The sequence below is a fragment of the Apodemus sylvaticus genome, chromosome 9 (assembly GCF_947179515.1).
Source record: "Apodemus sylvaticus chromosome 9, mApoSyl1.1, whole genome shotgun sequence".
Lineage (NCBI taxonomy): Eukaryota > Metazoa > Chordata > Mammalia > Rodentia > Muridae > Apodemus > Apodemus sylvaticus.
In genome coordinates, this window is record NC_067480.1 from 81353879 (window position 1) to 81371811 (window position 17933).

The window sequence follows — 17933 nt, forward strand, 5'->3', positions numbered from 1 at the left end:
GGGGTCTTCGTGCCCCACGCGGGTCTTTGGGCTCCAGGCGCGAGGCATCCCCCTCTGTCGTCGTACGTGGAGGGGGAGGGGGTGCGCGCTAGGTGGGAGGGCGCCAGGATAGTCTCGCCGCCCACGCGGGCCCTGCCCACCCACCAGAGTCACCGCACGTACGATCTGGGCCGAGCAGCGGAGGGCGGGAGCCAGAGGAGGAGGCTGAGGGGGCTGGGCTTGCGCCGCGGCTGGCGGCAGAAGTTTGCTCCGGGTCGCGGGTCCCGGGAGAACTGGAAGTCCGGGCAAAGGGGGCGGGAGTCCGGAGCCCAGCGGGCATGCCTGGGGGTGCTCGGACCTTGGACCGGGGGAGGGCAGAGATCGTGGAGGGGGCAGGGCGCGGGCGACCGAGGGGGCTTTGCTGTCACTGCCGTTCGGGTCTCTTCGGCCCTTGCAGTGAGTTTGGGGAAAGTTTTAGGATGGATTGCTGCGGGGACCCTCTCCCACCCCTCTGGCTTGTTGGGCCACCTGCACCGCGCCACCCCCTCCCGTCCCCGCTCGCGTCCCGCGCGGTGCCCGCCCTCCCCCGCCTGGCCGGGCGCGCGCGGCGCAGAGCCGATTACATCAGCCCGGGCCTGGCCGGCCTCGTGTTCCCGGAGCCGTGGCTGCCGGAGCCCGGAGACCCGGGCGACGAGCGGCGCCCCTCCCCCCACCGGCCCTCCGTGAGGAAGGTGACCTCTGGAGGTATCCCTAGCTCCGGGATCCGGAGAAACTCCCATACCCCTTTCCCCTGTTCCCAACTTCTAACCGTGCCTCGCGCTAGGAAGAATTTCCTAACGCCCCTTCCCCCTTTTCCCCATTTCCTGCCTGGTGTAAAGAGAAGCCCTTCCCACCCTTTTATATTTTCCTTTTCTTTGCGAAGACTCATCGGACCCTTCCTGGCCCCAGGGTCCAGGAAAAGGACGGTGACTGTCAGACGTGGGGGTGCTGGGGCCCACCCTCGGTTCTTTGTGGAAACGCTGACCTAAGTTTTGAGTTGGTGGAGGTGTGCGTCCCTTTCCTCCCAGCAGCTCCAGTTAGCTGTGCTAAAGCTTTTTTTGGGGGGGGGGGTTCAACTAAGGGTAACTGACATCACCCCATTTCCCCCTTTTTGGAAACATGACTTGATGTTTGCTCTGACAGGGGCAGCCTGGAACCAGCCCTTTCCCATACTGTTGGCAGGATCCCTTGTCTCACACACACTTTGTCCTGGCAAAACCCGATGCCCAGAGAGCAGGTGGTTTAACTCTGAACTTGCCCACCCGACTTGCCTACTAAGGGGTCCTTTAGTGCTCATTTCCACGAACCCTCAGCTCTAGAGCCTTCTTGGAAAGGAGGCAGAAGGAAGGAGAAAGACAGGTGTCCCTGCCACCATCCAGAGTTCCCCACACCCTGGCACAAAGGCCTTGGTTCTGGGCCTCCATGTGGGGAGAAGGGCAGGACTGCTTGGCCACAGTGTGACCTTCAGAGGCCCCCAGAGAAGGACACCTGGCCAGGCCCTGCCTAGAACCTCCCCATCTGGGAAGGGGTTCAAAGTTTCTGTTCCCTTTCTCCACTGGGGGCTAGACAGAAGAGTAAGGGAGAATGTCATGGGGCTATTGAGGGGGTAGTTGAGGGCTTGAGGTGCAGAATCCAGCGCCGACCTGAGGCAGCTGCAGTGGGAGGCTATCTCTTGAGAAGGGTCACCTCTGACCTTGGCCCTGGTGGCAAGGCTGAGGGCCCTAGATGGACTGCTCTTAGGAGAAAGACAGAGACAGACCAAGGGTGGGAGTCTGTCCTTCTGAGGCAGTTGGAGGTCCAGGTTGGTGTGAGGCAGGTGGCTGGAGAGTTGGTGGCAGCAGGAGACCCTCAGGAAGGTCTGGAAGCCTTGGCTTGCTTGCCACTGTCAGGCCCACGGGGCCTTCTTGGTGACCTTCACGGCTTCTGGGGAGGAGAGAGAGGAGCTGGTGGGCATGAGGAGGGTTGGAGGACCCAGGCTCAGGGTAGAGTGAGGGGAACCCCTGGGAGCTGGGCAGTCTTGAGGAGAGAGAGCTTCCCTGGTTACATTTGAGTCAAGTGCCCTGCCCAGGTGAGAGGCTTGGGGATGTGGGAGTAGGAGGCTGGCCAGGCTCTGGAGCTGTAATCAGGCCCTGGGCAGACTGGGGTGGGAGGGAAATGTCAGTCTCCCTTCCTTAGGGGCTTCCTCCCAGCCATTCACCCCTTGAGCAACCTGTGGGTATGCTGAATATTTCTGAGGCCTAGGAAGAGTTTGGATGGGGGAGGGTAGCCGGTGCCCTTCGGTCCTCTGCACCCCTCCTTCTTCAACACGAGCGCCCTGGTATTTGTCATGTCAGCAGGAGAAGGTCACCACGTTGTTTTTCTCGCCCCCAGTCCTTCCTTCCTGCCCCAGTCCAAATTTGTCCTCCTATTTGACCTTAATACTTACCCATGGCTTTGGACCAGGGAATCGGGGGCAGTGGGAAAAGGGAGAGGGTAGGATCGGAACTGGGCTGGGGGCCTGGGTAAAGCGGGATCCTGGTATTTTCCTTCTACATTGTGAGTGCCCTTAGCACCTGGTTAGCCTTTAACTTCCATGGGTTCAGGCTTGAAGCCATCCAGAGTAGTGGGTATTGCTCTGGACCTGCAGGGAGGGACCACTTACCATTCCCGTGTGACTCCGGCTATGGGGACCTGGGAGCTGGGGGTTGGGAGAGGCAAGAAGAGATCAAGGCGCTCAGTAGTCAGGCCTCGGACTCCTGTGGCTGCCTCTGTCCCTGCCAACGCTTCTCTTCACTCTTTGTTTTGTCCCCAGTGGTCCCAGGCTGCACCCACGACAGAAGGAGAACAGAAGGCCCATGAAGGTGAGTCTCACACTCTCTAACGGACCCCTGTTGTCTCAGTAGGTGTGAATGGATAAACCCCATTCCTCTTTTTTAGACCTGGGGGGAGGTGTGGTACAGGAGCTGGAGATTGCAAGGGTACTGTTGTGTTTCTTAAGGTGTCTCCTGTTTGGCTTTCTGCTAGAAGCAGGACTTGTTGCTTTTTCCGAATAGCTTCTCCAGTGAAATTCTATCTGCAAAGCTTGCCGTGAGCACAGATGAGGAGGAAGGCAGTTGTTCAGGGTTTCCAGATGTTCTGGGAAGTGTCTCTTGTACCCCCTTCTCCCAGGGGAAGATAAATGTTCAGTGCCACTTCCCAGCCATCCAGGCCCACCCGTGGGGGACAGTGACTCCTCATTCCTGTGTGAGGTGGAAGTATGAGGCTGGAGCAGGGTAAAAGGGTATCCTAAAAGGACTGAGTCCTGCCTTTGCATTTCTCTGAGTGTGGCAGCTTCCACAGACTGCGTTTGGGTGCTGAGAACTTCCCTGCAGGACCAGCAGAGGGCCGGCTATAGCTCTCAGCCGCCCCGCCCCCCTGCCCAACCCTGAGTCCGCCTGCCTTTTGTTCCAGTGTGGTTTGGAGTACCCGGATCCTCCCATTTCTCTGGGGACGCCCTGGCTCTCCCCAGCACTGAGTGTGGCCTCTGCCCCAGCCGGATGCCACTCCCCCAGTGTCCTTCCTCAGAGTAGGGAAGGCCCTGGGGTCTTCCTTCAGGCTAGTTTCCCTGACCCAAATCCTCTGTGGCTGCAGGAGCCAGCAGCCTAGGAAGGCTGGTGATGTCCAGCCGGTTTTGCCTCCTCCCTCAGGAGCCCTTTCTCTGGCCCGGGGCCTGGCTTTCTGCCACTCCCTGGCCCCGGCCACTGACAGGCCCCTACTTCCAAAGTGCTCCCCACCCCCTTCTGCTTCCTAGTGGGCTCTGTGGTCTGGGAGAGGCAAGACAAATGGTCTTTGTTTGATGGAGAAGAGCTTGTCTGCTATAAATAAGGAAAACCACGAAAGCCCGATGCTGAAGTGTATGTGTGCACACGCCCGAGCGGCGGGACAGCCTTTCTTGGGGGCAGGGGCCAGGCTCCCATGGGTACTGGCCAAGTCACTTCCTCTACCTCCTATGGACCTTGGAGACTCTTAAGAAGTTTTTGGAAAGGATTTTCATCTTAGGTCTTTTTCCACAGAGCTCCGACCTCCATTCATTGCGCGGGCCTATCTTTCCTCCTGTGTGGGGCCTCTAATAGCCTGGGCCACCTCTGTCCCAGCCAAGGTGAAGGGTTAGTTAAAAAAAAATTCTGCGTTAGTCATCTTCAATATAGACTTTCCTTGAAAAGAATTTTTCAGATCTGATCTCATGGACTTTTTTTTTTTTTTTTTGGCTGTGTTTTATGTTAACTCTTTGGGGGTAGACAAGAATCCTTTGCTCATATATCCAGATAGAAAAGAGAGCCCTTAAGCAAAGCACAGGGGTGGCAGCTGAGGTTGCCCCCACCCCTTTCCCTGTTTGACATCTGTGGCCATTGCTCTACCTCTTCCTCCACGTCCCCGTCCTTGCCAGCCAACCTACCATATACCTGGGTTCCATTTTCTTTACCTTTCTGGAAAAAGAAGAAAAAAAAAAACTTTGAAGAGTAAAGGGAGGTTTGGCTGTGGCCCCAGGTTGGGAGGGTGGGAGTGTGTAGTCTCTGGAGCGTGCACTTAAAATGCCTTTGGTGACATTCCAAACTTTGTCACCCGGAATGAGAAAAGAAGAGTTGTTTTCGGGGCTAGCAGAGTCAGAGCACTGCCACCTTCTCGTCCCCTTAAGTGTCTTTAGAGGTCAGGCCAACCTGCTTCAGCAGATAGAGGCCCAGAGACTGGAGGGACAGGCCCAAGGTCATTCTAACTGCTGTACAGGCTTATGTCCTGTGTGGGCTTATGTTCCCTTTCTCACTTCGGGGGACAGGCTTCTGTGGGGTAGCCTTAGGGGTGTGACCAGAAGTGGCAGACTGAGCCACCATTTGGTGTCCCAAAGAAGTCCTGTACTCTCCAGCGCCCGCCCTTTGGCCCTCAAGCACCCCCTTCCTGTTCTCACGTACGTCAGACGGCCTGCGAAATGGTCTCTCCCCTGTCTTCCTCCAGGTCGGCTTCTAGGCTTCTAGCAATGTGTCCTACGGAGGCAGCTCCTGTTCTTTCCATGATGCAAACAGTTTGCCCTCTTGGGCGGGGTGCTTAGTGCTGGCAGGACCTGCATGTTGTGCCTGCCCACTGCCACCTGCTGATTTGTCTTAGAAGTCTGGGGCGGGGGTACTGGCAGGTGCCTCTCGAAGCTTCTGTGTCTGCGCATGATGTAGGTGTCGGAAGGCTTTGCTGTTATACCTCATTCTAACTGCTTCTTACTGCCATTGTGGCATTTGGGACAAATGGTGACATTTCTCTGAACCTCTCAAACCCCATTTATAAAATGGGGTCCTGGTTGTGTTCAGTGGTGACATGGGGAAGAATGTATATACATAGCTGTCCCCAGTGTCCGGTATGTTTTTGGTGAGTGGCTGTTGGCTTGGTTGGTAGCATGGCCATAGCTCTGAGAAGAAAGCAGGTGTACTCACACTCAGGCTGTCTTCTGGAGCCATAGTTGATAGGAACTTGCTGTTACAATGAGCAGTGGAGTCTGATGCGGCAGGCCACCTCCCCTGGACTTGGACCCAGAAATGAGGGAGGGGCTTCAGTTGGAGTTTTAGAAGCATTTGTCTGATACAGAAGCTGTGAAGAGTGGTCTCACAAAGCTGGGTGGAGATAGAGGCTGATCACCTTGGGTGTCACTGACTGACTTGAGTGTTGTCCCTCCCCCACAGTGGTGAAGTTCATGGACGTCTACCAACGAAGCTACTGCCGTCCGATCGAGACCCTGGTGGACATCTTCCAGGAGTACCCCGATGAGATAGAGTACATCTTCAAGCCATCCTGTGTGCCCCTGATGCGGTGTGCGGGCTGCTGCAACGATGAGGCTCTGGAGTGTGTACCCACGTCGGAGAGCAACATTACCATGCAGGTGGGCACCTGTGGCACAGGGGACTGGCGGTCCAGGAGGACCGGGGGGTGGGGGGGGCAGGGTACAAGGAGGGGCATTAGAAGGTTGTCTGGGCCTCTGCCTGGGAAACTTTTGGTAGGAGGATCTAAATTGGGCTTGGTGAGGAGATGAGGTGGGGGTGGGTTCTTTTCTACCTTGGGGAAGAAGATGCCAGCCTGCACTGTGCACTTGCCTGCCGAAGCACTCCACAGTTTGACCATCTGCTTTCGTGACCCTTGCTTCCTGAGCTCAACAGGGGCTGCTGCCTGCAACAAGTCTTCTTCTATTTCTCTGGGAGAGCCCAAAGGCTCCCCCGCCGCCCCCACCCCCACACGAGGGTTCTATTTGGGAAGCTGGATGGGACTGGTCTATACAGAGTCAAAAGCCAGTCTTGAAGTGCTACCTAGTGGGTGGATCTGGGCCCAGACAGGGTGGAGAGTGGGAGGGAGCACAGTAACAGGGGGTGGGTAGCTCTTAGGTAGCTTTTAGGGGTCAGGGTGAAGCTTGGGAGGGGTTGCAGGAGGGGAAGGGATGGGGATGGTAAGAATCCAGGACCTGAATTCCCAGCCTGGCCAACCCTTGCAGCTGTGTCTGCTCTCAAAAGAGAAAGTTCTCCTTAAGACGAGCAGGCTTGGGGGAGTTGGGGTGACCTGAGGTTCTTTTCTGTTAGAGCCCTGGTCCCCCTACCTCCACCTCCTATCCCTGCTCAATAGAACCCCTGGGTGCTAAATGGCAGGAGCCCCGGGGTGTCCCATAGGGGTATGGCTGGCTGGGTCACTAACCTCTGTGATCTGCTCCCTCCCTCTCCAGATCATGCGGATCAAACCTCACCAAAGCCAGCACATAGGAGAGATGAGCTTCCTCCAGCACAGCAGATGTGAATGCAGGTGAGGCCCGAGCGAGCTGGGCGTGGGGCATATGTTAGCGCAGCCGCATGAGCTGATCCCTGCAGCGTTCTAGGGTCCCACGTTGTTATGCACAAAAGATTAAGATAGCATTGCTACATCAGAAACATCATGTAAAAATTATTACCACGTTGTTGTCATCATCGTCTTAACTCCTCCGTGTCTTGTTTTCTTCCCCTTTCTCTACCCACTGCAGACCAAAGAAAGATAGAACAAAGCCAGAAAAGTAAGTGGTCACGTCTTAGCATTTCTTTCTGATGGTCTCCGTTCGGGGCTTTCGGCTTCCTCTCTTGGGTGCTCTGATGGCCTCAGTGGCTTTGGGTGGGCTGGTAGTGTGGTGGCCGAAGTGGGCAGGAGTCAGCTTTAGGCTTAGGGCTCTAGAGCGATGAAGAAACCCAGCCTGAAGAAGGTGCTGCCCTCCAGGCCAGCACACAGTGTTTCAGTGTGGGTGGCGGCCGGTGCTGTGGACACTTGCACCACAGCAGAGTGAGGGAGAGCCAGTGGGTGCCACAGGGCAGTTTCTGTGTATCAGGGGACGTGGCCTGGGCCTTGTTTGGTGGTGACTGTGGCTGTCCAGGTTTCTTAGGTCCTAGGAGATTTCTTGGTATGTGTGTGTGCGTGTGTGCGCGTGCCTTCCTATAGGAGTGTGGCAGGTAGCAGACACAGCTCCCTTAGTTGGGGAGGAAAAGCGGTGTGGTGGCCATTTTCTGAGGCTTCCTGTTGATTGCTGTGGAAGGTCAGGTCAGGATGGGAGGGGGGCTGACATTGCTGGGGAATAAACTTGCAGTGAGTGAAGGGGCGACTGAGAGAGAGCACCCCCACCCTCCTCCCCACCCCCACCCCATACCCTTTTCTGTCTGCCCTACCACTTGGTGGATATGAAGTCCTCACGCCTCTCCCTAAGTCCCCAGGTTCCATAACCACAGTATCTACCAGAGCCGGGAGTTTATCAGTGAGAGAGAGAGAGCAGGGCATGCACCAGGCGAGTCCTGTGTGGAGAGCTTTCTCCTTCCACATGCTACCAGGACTCTCTCCCAAGCAGGACAGACATGCCTTCTTCTCCCCAGGTCCCTTCTTCCTGTCTCTCTTTCCCTGTGATAGACAGGCTGCCATATCTTTTCTGGGACTTGGCAGGCCAAGAGAGCGATGGTTCCCTAGAGGGTCGCAGGCTGTAGCTTGTCCCTCTCAGCTGTTCCCTCAATGTCTGCTTTGCCCATAGGGAGAGTGGTAGGGCTCGCCTGAGCTCGGAAGAGAGTCTAGCGGCAGACTTTGGCCTCTGGAGAGGAGAACCTCGGCCAAGTCCCCTGGCCCCTAATCACACACCCTCACTACGCTGTTCCTCTTCCCCTCGCCCCACCCTCAGTGCTGGGCTCCAATGACAGCCAGCCCCACCACCGCCCACCCCAGATGACTGCTGGGTAGCTGGTGCCCCATCTCCTGCCCTGGCTTATATACCATCTCTCAAGTAACCACCCCCTCTCACCAAGGATGCTGTGAGCAGGGATCCCAGAGGGCCTTCTACTGTCACACTTGGAAGTCAAGGCAGACATTCTACAGTTCTAACCCTTTCTCATTAAAGTCTGCCATAGACTGGCTACTTCCCCTGACCTTCAGGGTCTGACTGTTCTGGCCTGCTGGGCAAAGATCTTGCCCTTATTGCTTTGTGCCCTGCCTGAGACCAGGGGCCACTTGAGCCTAAGTGCTGTGCCTTTCACAGTCTCTGCTAATCACTCAGAGCCCTGCCTGGGGCTAGGGTTGCTGCCCTACTGTGGGCAAAGCGAGGAGGAAGATGTGTGCTGTCCCTCCCACCCGTGACTGAGGTCTGGCCCCGAGGCTGCTTCAGGGTGTGACTAGGCTGGCTTTGGGTCTCCTGCTCTTCTTCCTTGCTCCTCTCTTCTCTTTCCTCTCGTTCTCTTCCTGTCTGTTTCTGTTTTTGTATTTTCCAGAAAATCAGTTCGAGGAAAGGGAAAGGGTCAAAAACGAAAGCGCAAGAAATCCCGGTTTAAATCCTGGAGCGTGTACGTTGGTGCCGCTGCTGTCTAATTCCTTGGAGCCTTCCTGGCCTCCAGACAATCGCCTGCAGCTCCTCTAACCCCGCCCCGCCCCGCCCTACCCCACCCCACCCCACCCCCAGCTCCCCTCTGGCTCTTGCCCTGCCTCAGTCTCTCTCTCTCTCTCACTCACCCCACTAATGGCACCAATGGGTAGACTTGGTGGTGGCATTGCTGGCCCAGGGTTGGGTGGGTTGGGGAGGGTAGAAGGTGAGTAGATCTGGAACACTCAACTCAGGGAGGGGGACTCCGGCTTGGCTGGGCACCGACTTTCTCTCACCCACTGGGCATTGGTGGCGGGGCCATTGTTGGCATGGGCGCTGGGCAAAGGGGCCCTCTCATCCCAACTGGTTTCCACTGCTCTAGGCTCCTGCACACGTCTGGAGGGTAGGGGTGGTGTGGAGGGCAGTGTGGAATGAGTTAAGGGCCGTGTGTCGGTGGGAGGTGGATCGTGGTGGGCTGAGGAGGGAACTTGAGTGAGCTGTGTGGCAGCCTGTTCTCGTCTGTTGGAAATGCTTTGACGCCCGCACTTGAGGCTCCGGGAGGGGAAAGCCCTCTCTATCCAGTCCGACTGAAATCACCCACAGAGGTCTTCGATGGCGGCCTCTTCCTATGTTTAGGTGCTGTACTAGACTCCGGAGGCCTGGCTGGTGGGCAGTGCCACTGGGCTTGGCTTGCCTTCTGCTGGCCCTCTTCCTTGGCAAAGGGTCTGGGCAGGGGCCCTTTTCCAGGGAGAAGGTACCCTGGTGGTCACTTATCACTGTCCCCAGCAGGTGAAGAGTCAAAGTGTGTTGTGGGCACAGCAGTAGTAGTGGAGGCCCTGTGGCCCAAGATAGGCCCATGTCTTCGTGGGGCACAGCACCGACCGTCCTTCACGGCAGCCTCCCCCCCCACCTCCCCGCACTCTGCCCGCCTGTGCCCTCCTCTTCCTGCAGGCACATGTCCTGCCAGCGCTGCGTCTCTCTGCCACTCTCTCTGTCTTCTGCTAGAGCGCTCGGATCTTTCCAGAACGTAGAAAGGGCCTAGGGGCCCACCAGCTGGGTGGGAAAGCCGTGGCGGACATGTTAGGGGTGTTGCATGGGATTTTTTTCTCTCTCTCTCTCTCTGCTGACGCTCTAGCTTAGATATCTTTCCTTTTGCCTTTTTGCAGTCACTGTGAGCCTTGTTCAGAGCGGAGAAAGCATTTGTTTGTCCAAGATCCGCAGACGTGTAAATGTTCCTGCAAAAACACAGACTCGCGTTGCAAGGCGAGGCAGCTTGAGTTAAACGAACGTACTTGCAGGTTGGTTTCCAGAGGGCGAGCAAGAGTCAGAGAGGGGCATCGCAGACATGGGAGAGAGAGAGAGAGAGAGAGAGAGGAGAGACAGAGAGAGCACGCTTGTGAGGGGCCAGCTGCTTGCTCAGCTTCTAGCTGCCTGCGTGGTGACTGCTGCCTTCTCTCCTGCTGGGGCTCTCTGTAGGGCTGCGGGCTCCAGTCTGGTGGCCCTGGTTGCCTGAGTGGGTCAGCTGCTGTGACTTAATGTGATGGTGTGGACGCAAGCTGTGTGTTGTGACCTGTGGTCCTGCTGCTTATGGAGGCTATTGGGGCCGATGCTGTTAATTCTATCTTTGATGCTAAGTGCTAAAACCTCACATCCCTTTCAGGTATGGAGGGGTGTCTAATAGTGTCCCCTGGCTGCACCTGTGTCCTCAGAGAGCCTGCACAGCTGGGCCGCTCACCACTCAGTGTAGTCTTCCTGGGCTTGGAGCCTTCTCTCCTGTTGTCTATTCCCTTAAGACTATGGCTTCTTGAAGACAGGCTGTGTCCCCCAGACTGGAGCTCTTTGAGAACAGGCCATGTCCACCTCAGACTGGGGTCCACCTCAGACTGGGGTCCACCTCAGACTCGCTTCCTGAAAGAGGCAGGGGTCTGCTGTTGGTTTGGGATAGGATTTTTTTTTTTTCCTACATACGTCCGAGGACACTGAATAGCGTACCGTACATCAGTCAGCCCACACATTTCAAAAAACGCTTCCAGTGTGGTTTCAGGAAAGAGGCAGACCCATTCTTTCTGATGGCACTCTATGAACACCCGAAGCCTGGGCCCGGTTCATAAACCGTTGGGATGCCCAGGTGTCTGCGCTCCTGTCTTTTGTCCATGTGAACTTAGGAAGTGTCAAGCGCACAAGTAAATATTGTAAATGGCCACATTCACTGGGGAGCTCAAGAGCCCAGGGCTGTTGACTGGCAGTCCCAGGGTTGTTTATATCGGTGTGGCCTGCCCCGAGGAAGAGCGTCACTGTGGGAGGGGGGCAGGTTAAGCTTCTAAGGGATGGCCGACATAGGGCTAGCCCACCAGGTAGAGCAAGGATTTTTTGGCATGTACCTCCGTCCCTGACTACATTCTTGTGTCTGGGTGCTCAAAGGACACCAGAGACCTGGCGGGTCTCTCCCCTCTCTCTTTGTGGTTGTTGGTATGAAGTTGTTCCCATGAAACTGTATGAGAACAATGAATCTGTTACTCTTCCCAACAGCAGGCCTGGGTGGAGGGCCTTCGTTCTCCGGGAGGGTTTTAAGGAAGATAAAGACCTTGGTATTGTAGGGTTTCCGGAGTGAGCTGGGCACTAATTGAAGTCACCTGACTTCCAGAGACCCAACTCAGTCCATTACTGCCTGTGTCTGGGAATTGAGTATTCCAAGACTAGGTTAGGACCTGCGTTTTCAGGCTGTCCTCAAGGCAAACAGCCAGGGGCAGAAGCAAAAGGAGAAAGTCCTTGGAGACGCCTTCTGCTTCACCAGGAGGGACAAAGCCACTGAGTTGTCTGTCCTTGGCCTAAGTCAGACATCATGTGGTAAAAGGCAGGTGTAAGCCACCAGGCAGTTCAAAGTGGATGCTCGGGCTGAGAGAGGTCTGGGAGGCCTAGCTGACACCTTTCAGTAGCTCTGGTGTCCTCCCTTGGTCAGGACCCATCCCCAAGGCAGTCAGTCCTCTGTCATTGGCTTAGCTCAGGGGACTTTTCCATCCCCTAAACCTAACCCTGGAGCCAGAACTGAAGATCCTTCTGTAGGGATCCTCTCCCCACTACCTACATCTAACCCTCTCACCCACGTGCTGTGGAATGTCACATGGGGGCTGTCTTTTGGTAATTGCACCTTTGTCGCTTTTGTGAGTATTTCCATGTCTGTCTTGTCTTCCATAGTTTGCCATCTTTAGAAGGCAGGGCTTGGTCTCTCTCTCTCTCCCCACTGGGACTCTGTCTCACCTGCACCTTTGGGAACTCTGTTCCCGTAGCACGACCCTACGGGGACCCGTGGGCTCCCAGGCCCGGGGAGGCTGCTTGCCTTCACTGCCAGACTCCTGTGGCCCTAACCCCTGCCTCTCTTTGCCATTTCCCACAGATGTGACAAGCCGAGGCGGTGAGCCGGGCCTCAGGAAGGAGCCTCCCTCAGGGTTTCGGGAACCAGACCTCTCACCGGAAAGACCGATTAACCATGTCACCACCACACCATCATCGTCACCGTTGACAAAACAGTCCTTAATCCAGAAAGCCTGACATGAAGGAAGAGGAGACTCTTCGAGGAGCACTTTGGGTCCGGAGGGCGAGACTCCGGCAGACGCATTCCCGGGCAGGTGACCAAGCACGGTCCCTCGTGGAACTGGATTCGTCATTTTATTATATCTGCTGCTAAATCGCCAAGCCCGGAAGATTAGGGAGCTTTGTTTCTGGGATTCCTGTAGACACACCCACCCACATACACACATATATATATATATTATATATATAAATAAATATATATGTTTTATATATAAAATATATATATATTCTTTTTTTAAATTAACTCTGCTAATGTTATTGGTGTCTTCACTGGATATGTTTGACTGCTGTGGACTTGAGTTGGGAGGAGAGTGTCCCCCCTCGGATCCCGACCGGGGAGACAATGGGGTGAAAGACTCCGGTGTGGTCTTTCATTCTTCTTAGAGAGGCCGAAGTCCTTTTGCCTGCCAGGGAGCATGCAAGGCCAGGGCACGGGGGCACATTGGCTCACTCTCAGAAATACGACAAACCCATCCCTGGCCCTGAGTCAAGAGGACAGAAAGACAGATGACAGATAAAGAGATAAAGATGCTGGTTCCAACCAGAAGTTTGGGGCGCCTCAGGACGTGGCACGCTTTGCGGATCCCCACTATATTCTACAAGAGCACCCTGCCCTCTGGGCACTGCCTGAAGGATCAGGAGCCTGGGCAGCCTGCAGCTCTCTCCTCTGCTTCTGAGGCGCCTGGGAGGCCTCCCACAGGTGTCCTGGCAAAGAGAAGACACAGTGGTGGAAGAAGAGGCCTGGTAACGGCTCCTCCTCCTGGGAACCCCTCGTCCTCTCCCTACCCCACTTCCTGGGTACAGCCCAGGAGGACCTTGTGTGATCAGACCATTGAAACCACTAATTCTGTCCCCAGGAGACTTGGCTGTGTGTGTGAGTGGCTTACCCTTCCCTACCTTCCCTTCCCGAGGCACAGAGCAATGGGGCAGGACCCGCACGCCCCTCACGGAGGCAGAGAAAAAAGAAAGTGTTTTATATACGGTACTTATTTAATAGCCCTTTTTAATTAGAAATTAAAACAGTTAATTTAATTAAAGAGTAGGGTTTTTTTCAGTATTCTTGGTTAATATTTAATTTCAACTATTTATGAGATGTATCTCTCGCTCTCTCTTGTTTGTACTGGTTTTTTTTTTGTGTGTATGAAATCTGTGTTTCCAATCTCTCTCTCCCAGATCGGTGACAGTCACTAGCTTGTCCTGAGAAGATATTTAATTTTGCTAACACTCAGCTCTGCCCCCCCTGTCCCCACCACACATTCCTTTGAAATAAGGTTTCAATATACATTTACATACTATATATATATTTGGCAACTTGTGTTTGTATATAAATATATATATATATATATGTTTATGTATATATGTGATTCTGATAAAATAGACATTGCTATTCTGTTTTTTATATGTAAAAACAAAACAAGAAAAAATAGAGAATTCTACATACTAAATCTCTCTCCTTTTTTAATTTTAATATTTGTTATCATTTATTTATTGGTGCTACTGTTTATCCGTAATAATTGTGGGGGAAAAAGATATTAACATCACGTCTTTGTCTCTAGAGCAGTTTTCCGAGATATTCCGTAGTACATATTTATTTTTAAACAGCAACAAAGAAATACAGATATATCTTAAAAAAAAAAAGCATTTTGTATTAAAGAATTGAATTCTGATCTCAAAGCTCTCCCTGGTCTCTCCTTCTCTACTGGGCCCTCCTGTCCCGCTTTCCCCCACTCTTTTGGGGTTCATGATATTTGTCTTAGGCTTGGGAAGCAGTCCTCGGTGTAGGATATGGGGTGACCCACCCATTCCTATCTCACTGCACCCAGAGTCAGTGCTCTGGGGATGGGCAGAGGGGAGACAGCTCCCTAGCCAAGGGTCGTCACACTACGCAGTACACATCTAGGTCCCTGTTGCTTGCCAGACAAGGATGGAACCGTGTCTCCAGGAGCTAACTGGAGATCGGAGAGAGCTGTTGGCTGCAGCTGACCAGGGGCTGGTACTGCTGGGGGCTATGAGCCCAGTGTGCAGTTTTCTTCTGGATGCTAAGTGGAAGAATCCAATAACAAGAGTCTTGCTGCTACCAGTGGAATTCCATTTCCCTTTGTGTAAGCCTTTCTGTCCTGTGTTTGTCTCAGGCCACACACAGACCCTGCTTGGATCTTTGACACAATAGCATTGTGTCCAAATCTGCTTCTAGAATCTTACTCCTCCTGATTACAAAGGGCCGGGAAAACACGGGGCTGGCTAGTATGGTACATCCTAGGGTTCTATTGCCGGTAGGCTATGCCACCCAAAAGAGCAGAGGAGGAAGACAAAGCTTTAGTCCAAGTAGGAAAATGCTTCAGCCACAGGGGCTTCTAGCTTGGGCTGGAGGATCATGGCACAGATAGGATTTCTCATGACACGGCCTGCAGACGGCCCTCTTTGGAGATGGGAGTTGTGGGAATCAGACCCTAGGCAGAAGGGCTGAACAAGGGTACTCTTGCATGGGGTGGGGGTTGGGACAAAACAGGTGTCTGGCAACAGTGGGGGAAGATGTCTGAGCACGATAAGGTGACGTGGGAGTGTCAGTGTGATGACAGGGCACGCACGTAGGCAAGGACTGGAGACACGGTCCTGCCTTCTGGAAGTGTCAGCTTGGTGCCTGCCCTTTCCCAATCGCTGACCCCACATGGGTCAATGCTTGCAGAAGGCCCAGTGAGGTAGGTGCTCTTACCCCTTGGAACCTAGCTTCACGGATTCTTTCTTGCCTCCCTTCGGCCGTGCTCACTAGCAGCCAGAGCGAGCTGGCGGAGGCGGAGCGGAGTCCTAGCCCCCCTTTTGGCTCAAAACCCTGTAGTGTCTCCATTTTACCCAGAGTAAAGGCCCTGTGCTGCCAGCTGCCCGTGCCTGCAATAGCCTCACCAGAGTCTCACTCAGCTTGGACATATGGTTTCCACCACACTGTTCCCCAGATTCTTCTCCTGGGGCCTTTGCACGGGCAGTCCCCTGCTTGGTACACCCCATCCCGCCTAGGATGCTTGCCTTTCAAACCTTCACGCCTCGTTCCTTTTTCAGTGAGGCTTCTGCTGACCACGGCACATAAAAACCAACCCAACTCTGCCTTCGGACTCTTCCCTTTTTAATTGTGTACAGGATATGCGCACAGGTATGTGTGGAGGTCAGCGGCCAATGTTAGATGTCTCCTCAATGGCTCTGCACCCTATTCCTGAGACAGAGTCTCTCACGGAGCCTGAAGCTTGCTGGTTGGACTGGCTGGGGTTCATCTGTGTCCTGGAGGGTCTAGGCTTAGGTCCTTGAACTTGGACGGCAACCATTTGATTTGTTGAGCCGTCTTCCCCTCCTCCTCCTCCTTTTGATCCAAGATCTCACTATGTAGCTGTCTGGGAACTCACTCTGTAGACCAGGCTGGCCTTGAACTCACAGAAATCTGCCTGCCTCTGTCTCCTGAGTGCTGGGATTAAAGGCATGCGCCACCAAGTTCAGATCTCCAGCTCCTTTCTAGGACCCTGTTTTCTAGTATCTTCTTGCTTAGTTGACAACAGTAGCAGTCAGTAGAAACAGCACATGGGCCACATGTAAGTTCTTTGTTGGCTTGATCTGATGCTGGGAAATCAAGCCCAGTACTTCACCAGTGCTAAGAATAAGTGCACACGATTCCAGGCCATACATACACCTTAAATTTCTCTAGAAGCCAGATTTTGAAAAGAAACAGGCAAAATTCACATGAAATTCATACTCATATTATGCTTTGTTTAGCCTCACATATGTGAAATATTATCTAAACCTTTGTTAAAATGGAAATTATTTGTGAGAAATTGTGAGGGCTACCAATTTTTTTTTTTTGAGACAAGGTGTCATTGCTGCTCTAGTTAGCCTAGAACTTACTCTGTAGGCCAGGCTAGATTTGAATTCACAGAGATCTGCCTGCCTCTGCCTTCTGAGTGGTGGGATCAAAAGCTTGTGGCACCATTCTTGGCCTTGGTACATATTTTGTCATTGTTGATGTGCTTCTGTTTTAGTTTATCTATCTATCTATCTATCTATCTATCTATCTATCTATCTATTCATTGTTGTTTTTCAAGACAGGGTCTCATATGTAGTTTTGGCTGTCCTGGAACTCTCTATGTAGACCAGGCTAGCCTTGAACTCATAAAGATCCATCTACCCCTGTCTCCCAAGCACTGGATTAAAGGCCTGGGCTACCATGCCGGGCTGCCCCAGTATGTATTTCATACGTATAACATGTCAAAATTAGCAGTGACCACATCTTAAGAGCTTGATATGCATGTATGCCTGGATCAGGGCTATCATTTTGGACTGGGTAGTTCTAAAACTTTCTCTTCTCTTTACCGGTGTACACACACACACACACACACACACACACACACACACACACGTCTGCAAATGGAGTCTTCATCCCAAGACTGTGTCAGTGGAGTGTCTGTAGAATCCCAGGAGAGGTCAGTGGGGCCTGACTGCATAGGCGGGGGTCTGTCTGGGACAGAAGAGGCTGGAAGCAATGGCCTCTTCCCTGATGCTATCTCCTTTAGCAGCCCTAGTGATGAAACTTGCTACTATTGCTTAGCAGAGGAAAAGCTGGGGGCCCAGAGAAGGTAAAGAGTTTGCCTTGATTTCCGCACAGCCTGTAAACAGCCCGGTGAGAATTTAAGCCAGCTTTCTCGACTCCAATTCCAGTGCTCTTCCCACCCCGCCACAGCAGCCCCGGGCTAGGGCAGGACACCAACAAATAAAAGCAAGTCGTCTAGACTGAATACAAACAGGCTGGAGAAAAGTGGGACACGGGGAGGATGTAGAGGTGGCCAAACCCGGGGCCGAAATCCAACTTCCCTATGCACGGTGAGGCTAGGCAAGCAGTGTCCCCAGGGACTGGGGCTCGTCAGCAGAAGATCGGAAACCTAAGCACGCAAGAGGTTGCAACACGCGGCCTTGGACAAGAGGGACAGTCTCGAAATAGATGACAGAGAAAGAAATAAATGTTTTCTCCCGACTGTATGTGCAGGATCCTGTGGGGCACACAGAAGACCTGAGCAAGGCTAAGACCACCCCCCCCCCCACCTCGAACTCTGTCTCTGGGCTTTATTATCCAGCCACAGATCACCAAAGCCTTCAGACTCCAAGGTTTAGCTTAGTGGTTCTCAACCTCCCTAATGGTGTGGCCCTTTAGTGCAGTTCCTTATGTTGTGGTGACCCCCCAACCATAAAATTATGTCATTGCTACTTCATATCTATAATTTTGCTAGAGCTATGAATTGTAATGTAACATAAATATCCGATGTGCAGGATCTCTGATATGGGACCCCAAGGAGATTGTGACTCACATGTTGAGGGACACTGCTTTAGTCTTTCCTTCTTTAAGAAGCCACTGACTGGGTCCACTAATTTTCTTTCCATGGCTTCTCCTGTAAGACAAGAGGTTGATTCCAAAAGGAACAGGTGACCCTGGGCACACATCACCTATTAGGACTGT

At 53.5% G+C, this 17933-nt stretch overlaps 1 protein-coding gene across 4 annotated transcripts; it reads left to right on the plus strand.

Moving 5' to 3' along the window:
- Positions 1–657: 657 nt before the first annotated feature.
- On the plus strand, positions 658–13579 carry Vegfa (vascular endothelial growth factor A). 4 transcript variants are annotated; one of them, XM_052192574.1, is made up of 8 exons: positions 658–723; positions 2810–2858; positions 5700–5896; positions 6725–6801; positions 7016–7045; positions 8766–8837; positions 10021–10152; positions 12249–13579. In XM_052192574.1, exons 3-8 carry the CDS (start codon positions 5711–5713, stop codon positions 12268–12270), a joined length of 519 nt encoding a protein of 172 aa, XP_052048534.1. In that variant the 5' UTR covers positions 658–723; positions 2810–2858; positions 5700–5710; the 3' UTR covers positions 12271–13579. The 4 variants fall into 4 exon arrangements, with proteins under 4 accessions (XP_052048534.1, XP_052048537.1, XP_052048535.1 ...); XM_052192575.1 differs by lacking the exons at positions 658–723; positions 2810–2858; positions 5700–5896 and having other exon boundaries at positions 6418–6801; XM_052192576.1 differs by lacking the exons at positions 658–723; positions 2810–2858; positions 5700–5896; positions 8766–8837 and having other exon boundaries at positions 6419–6801.
- Positions 13580–17933: the final 4354 nt, after the last annotated feature.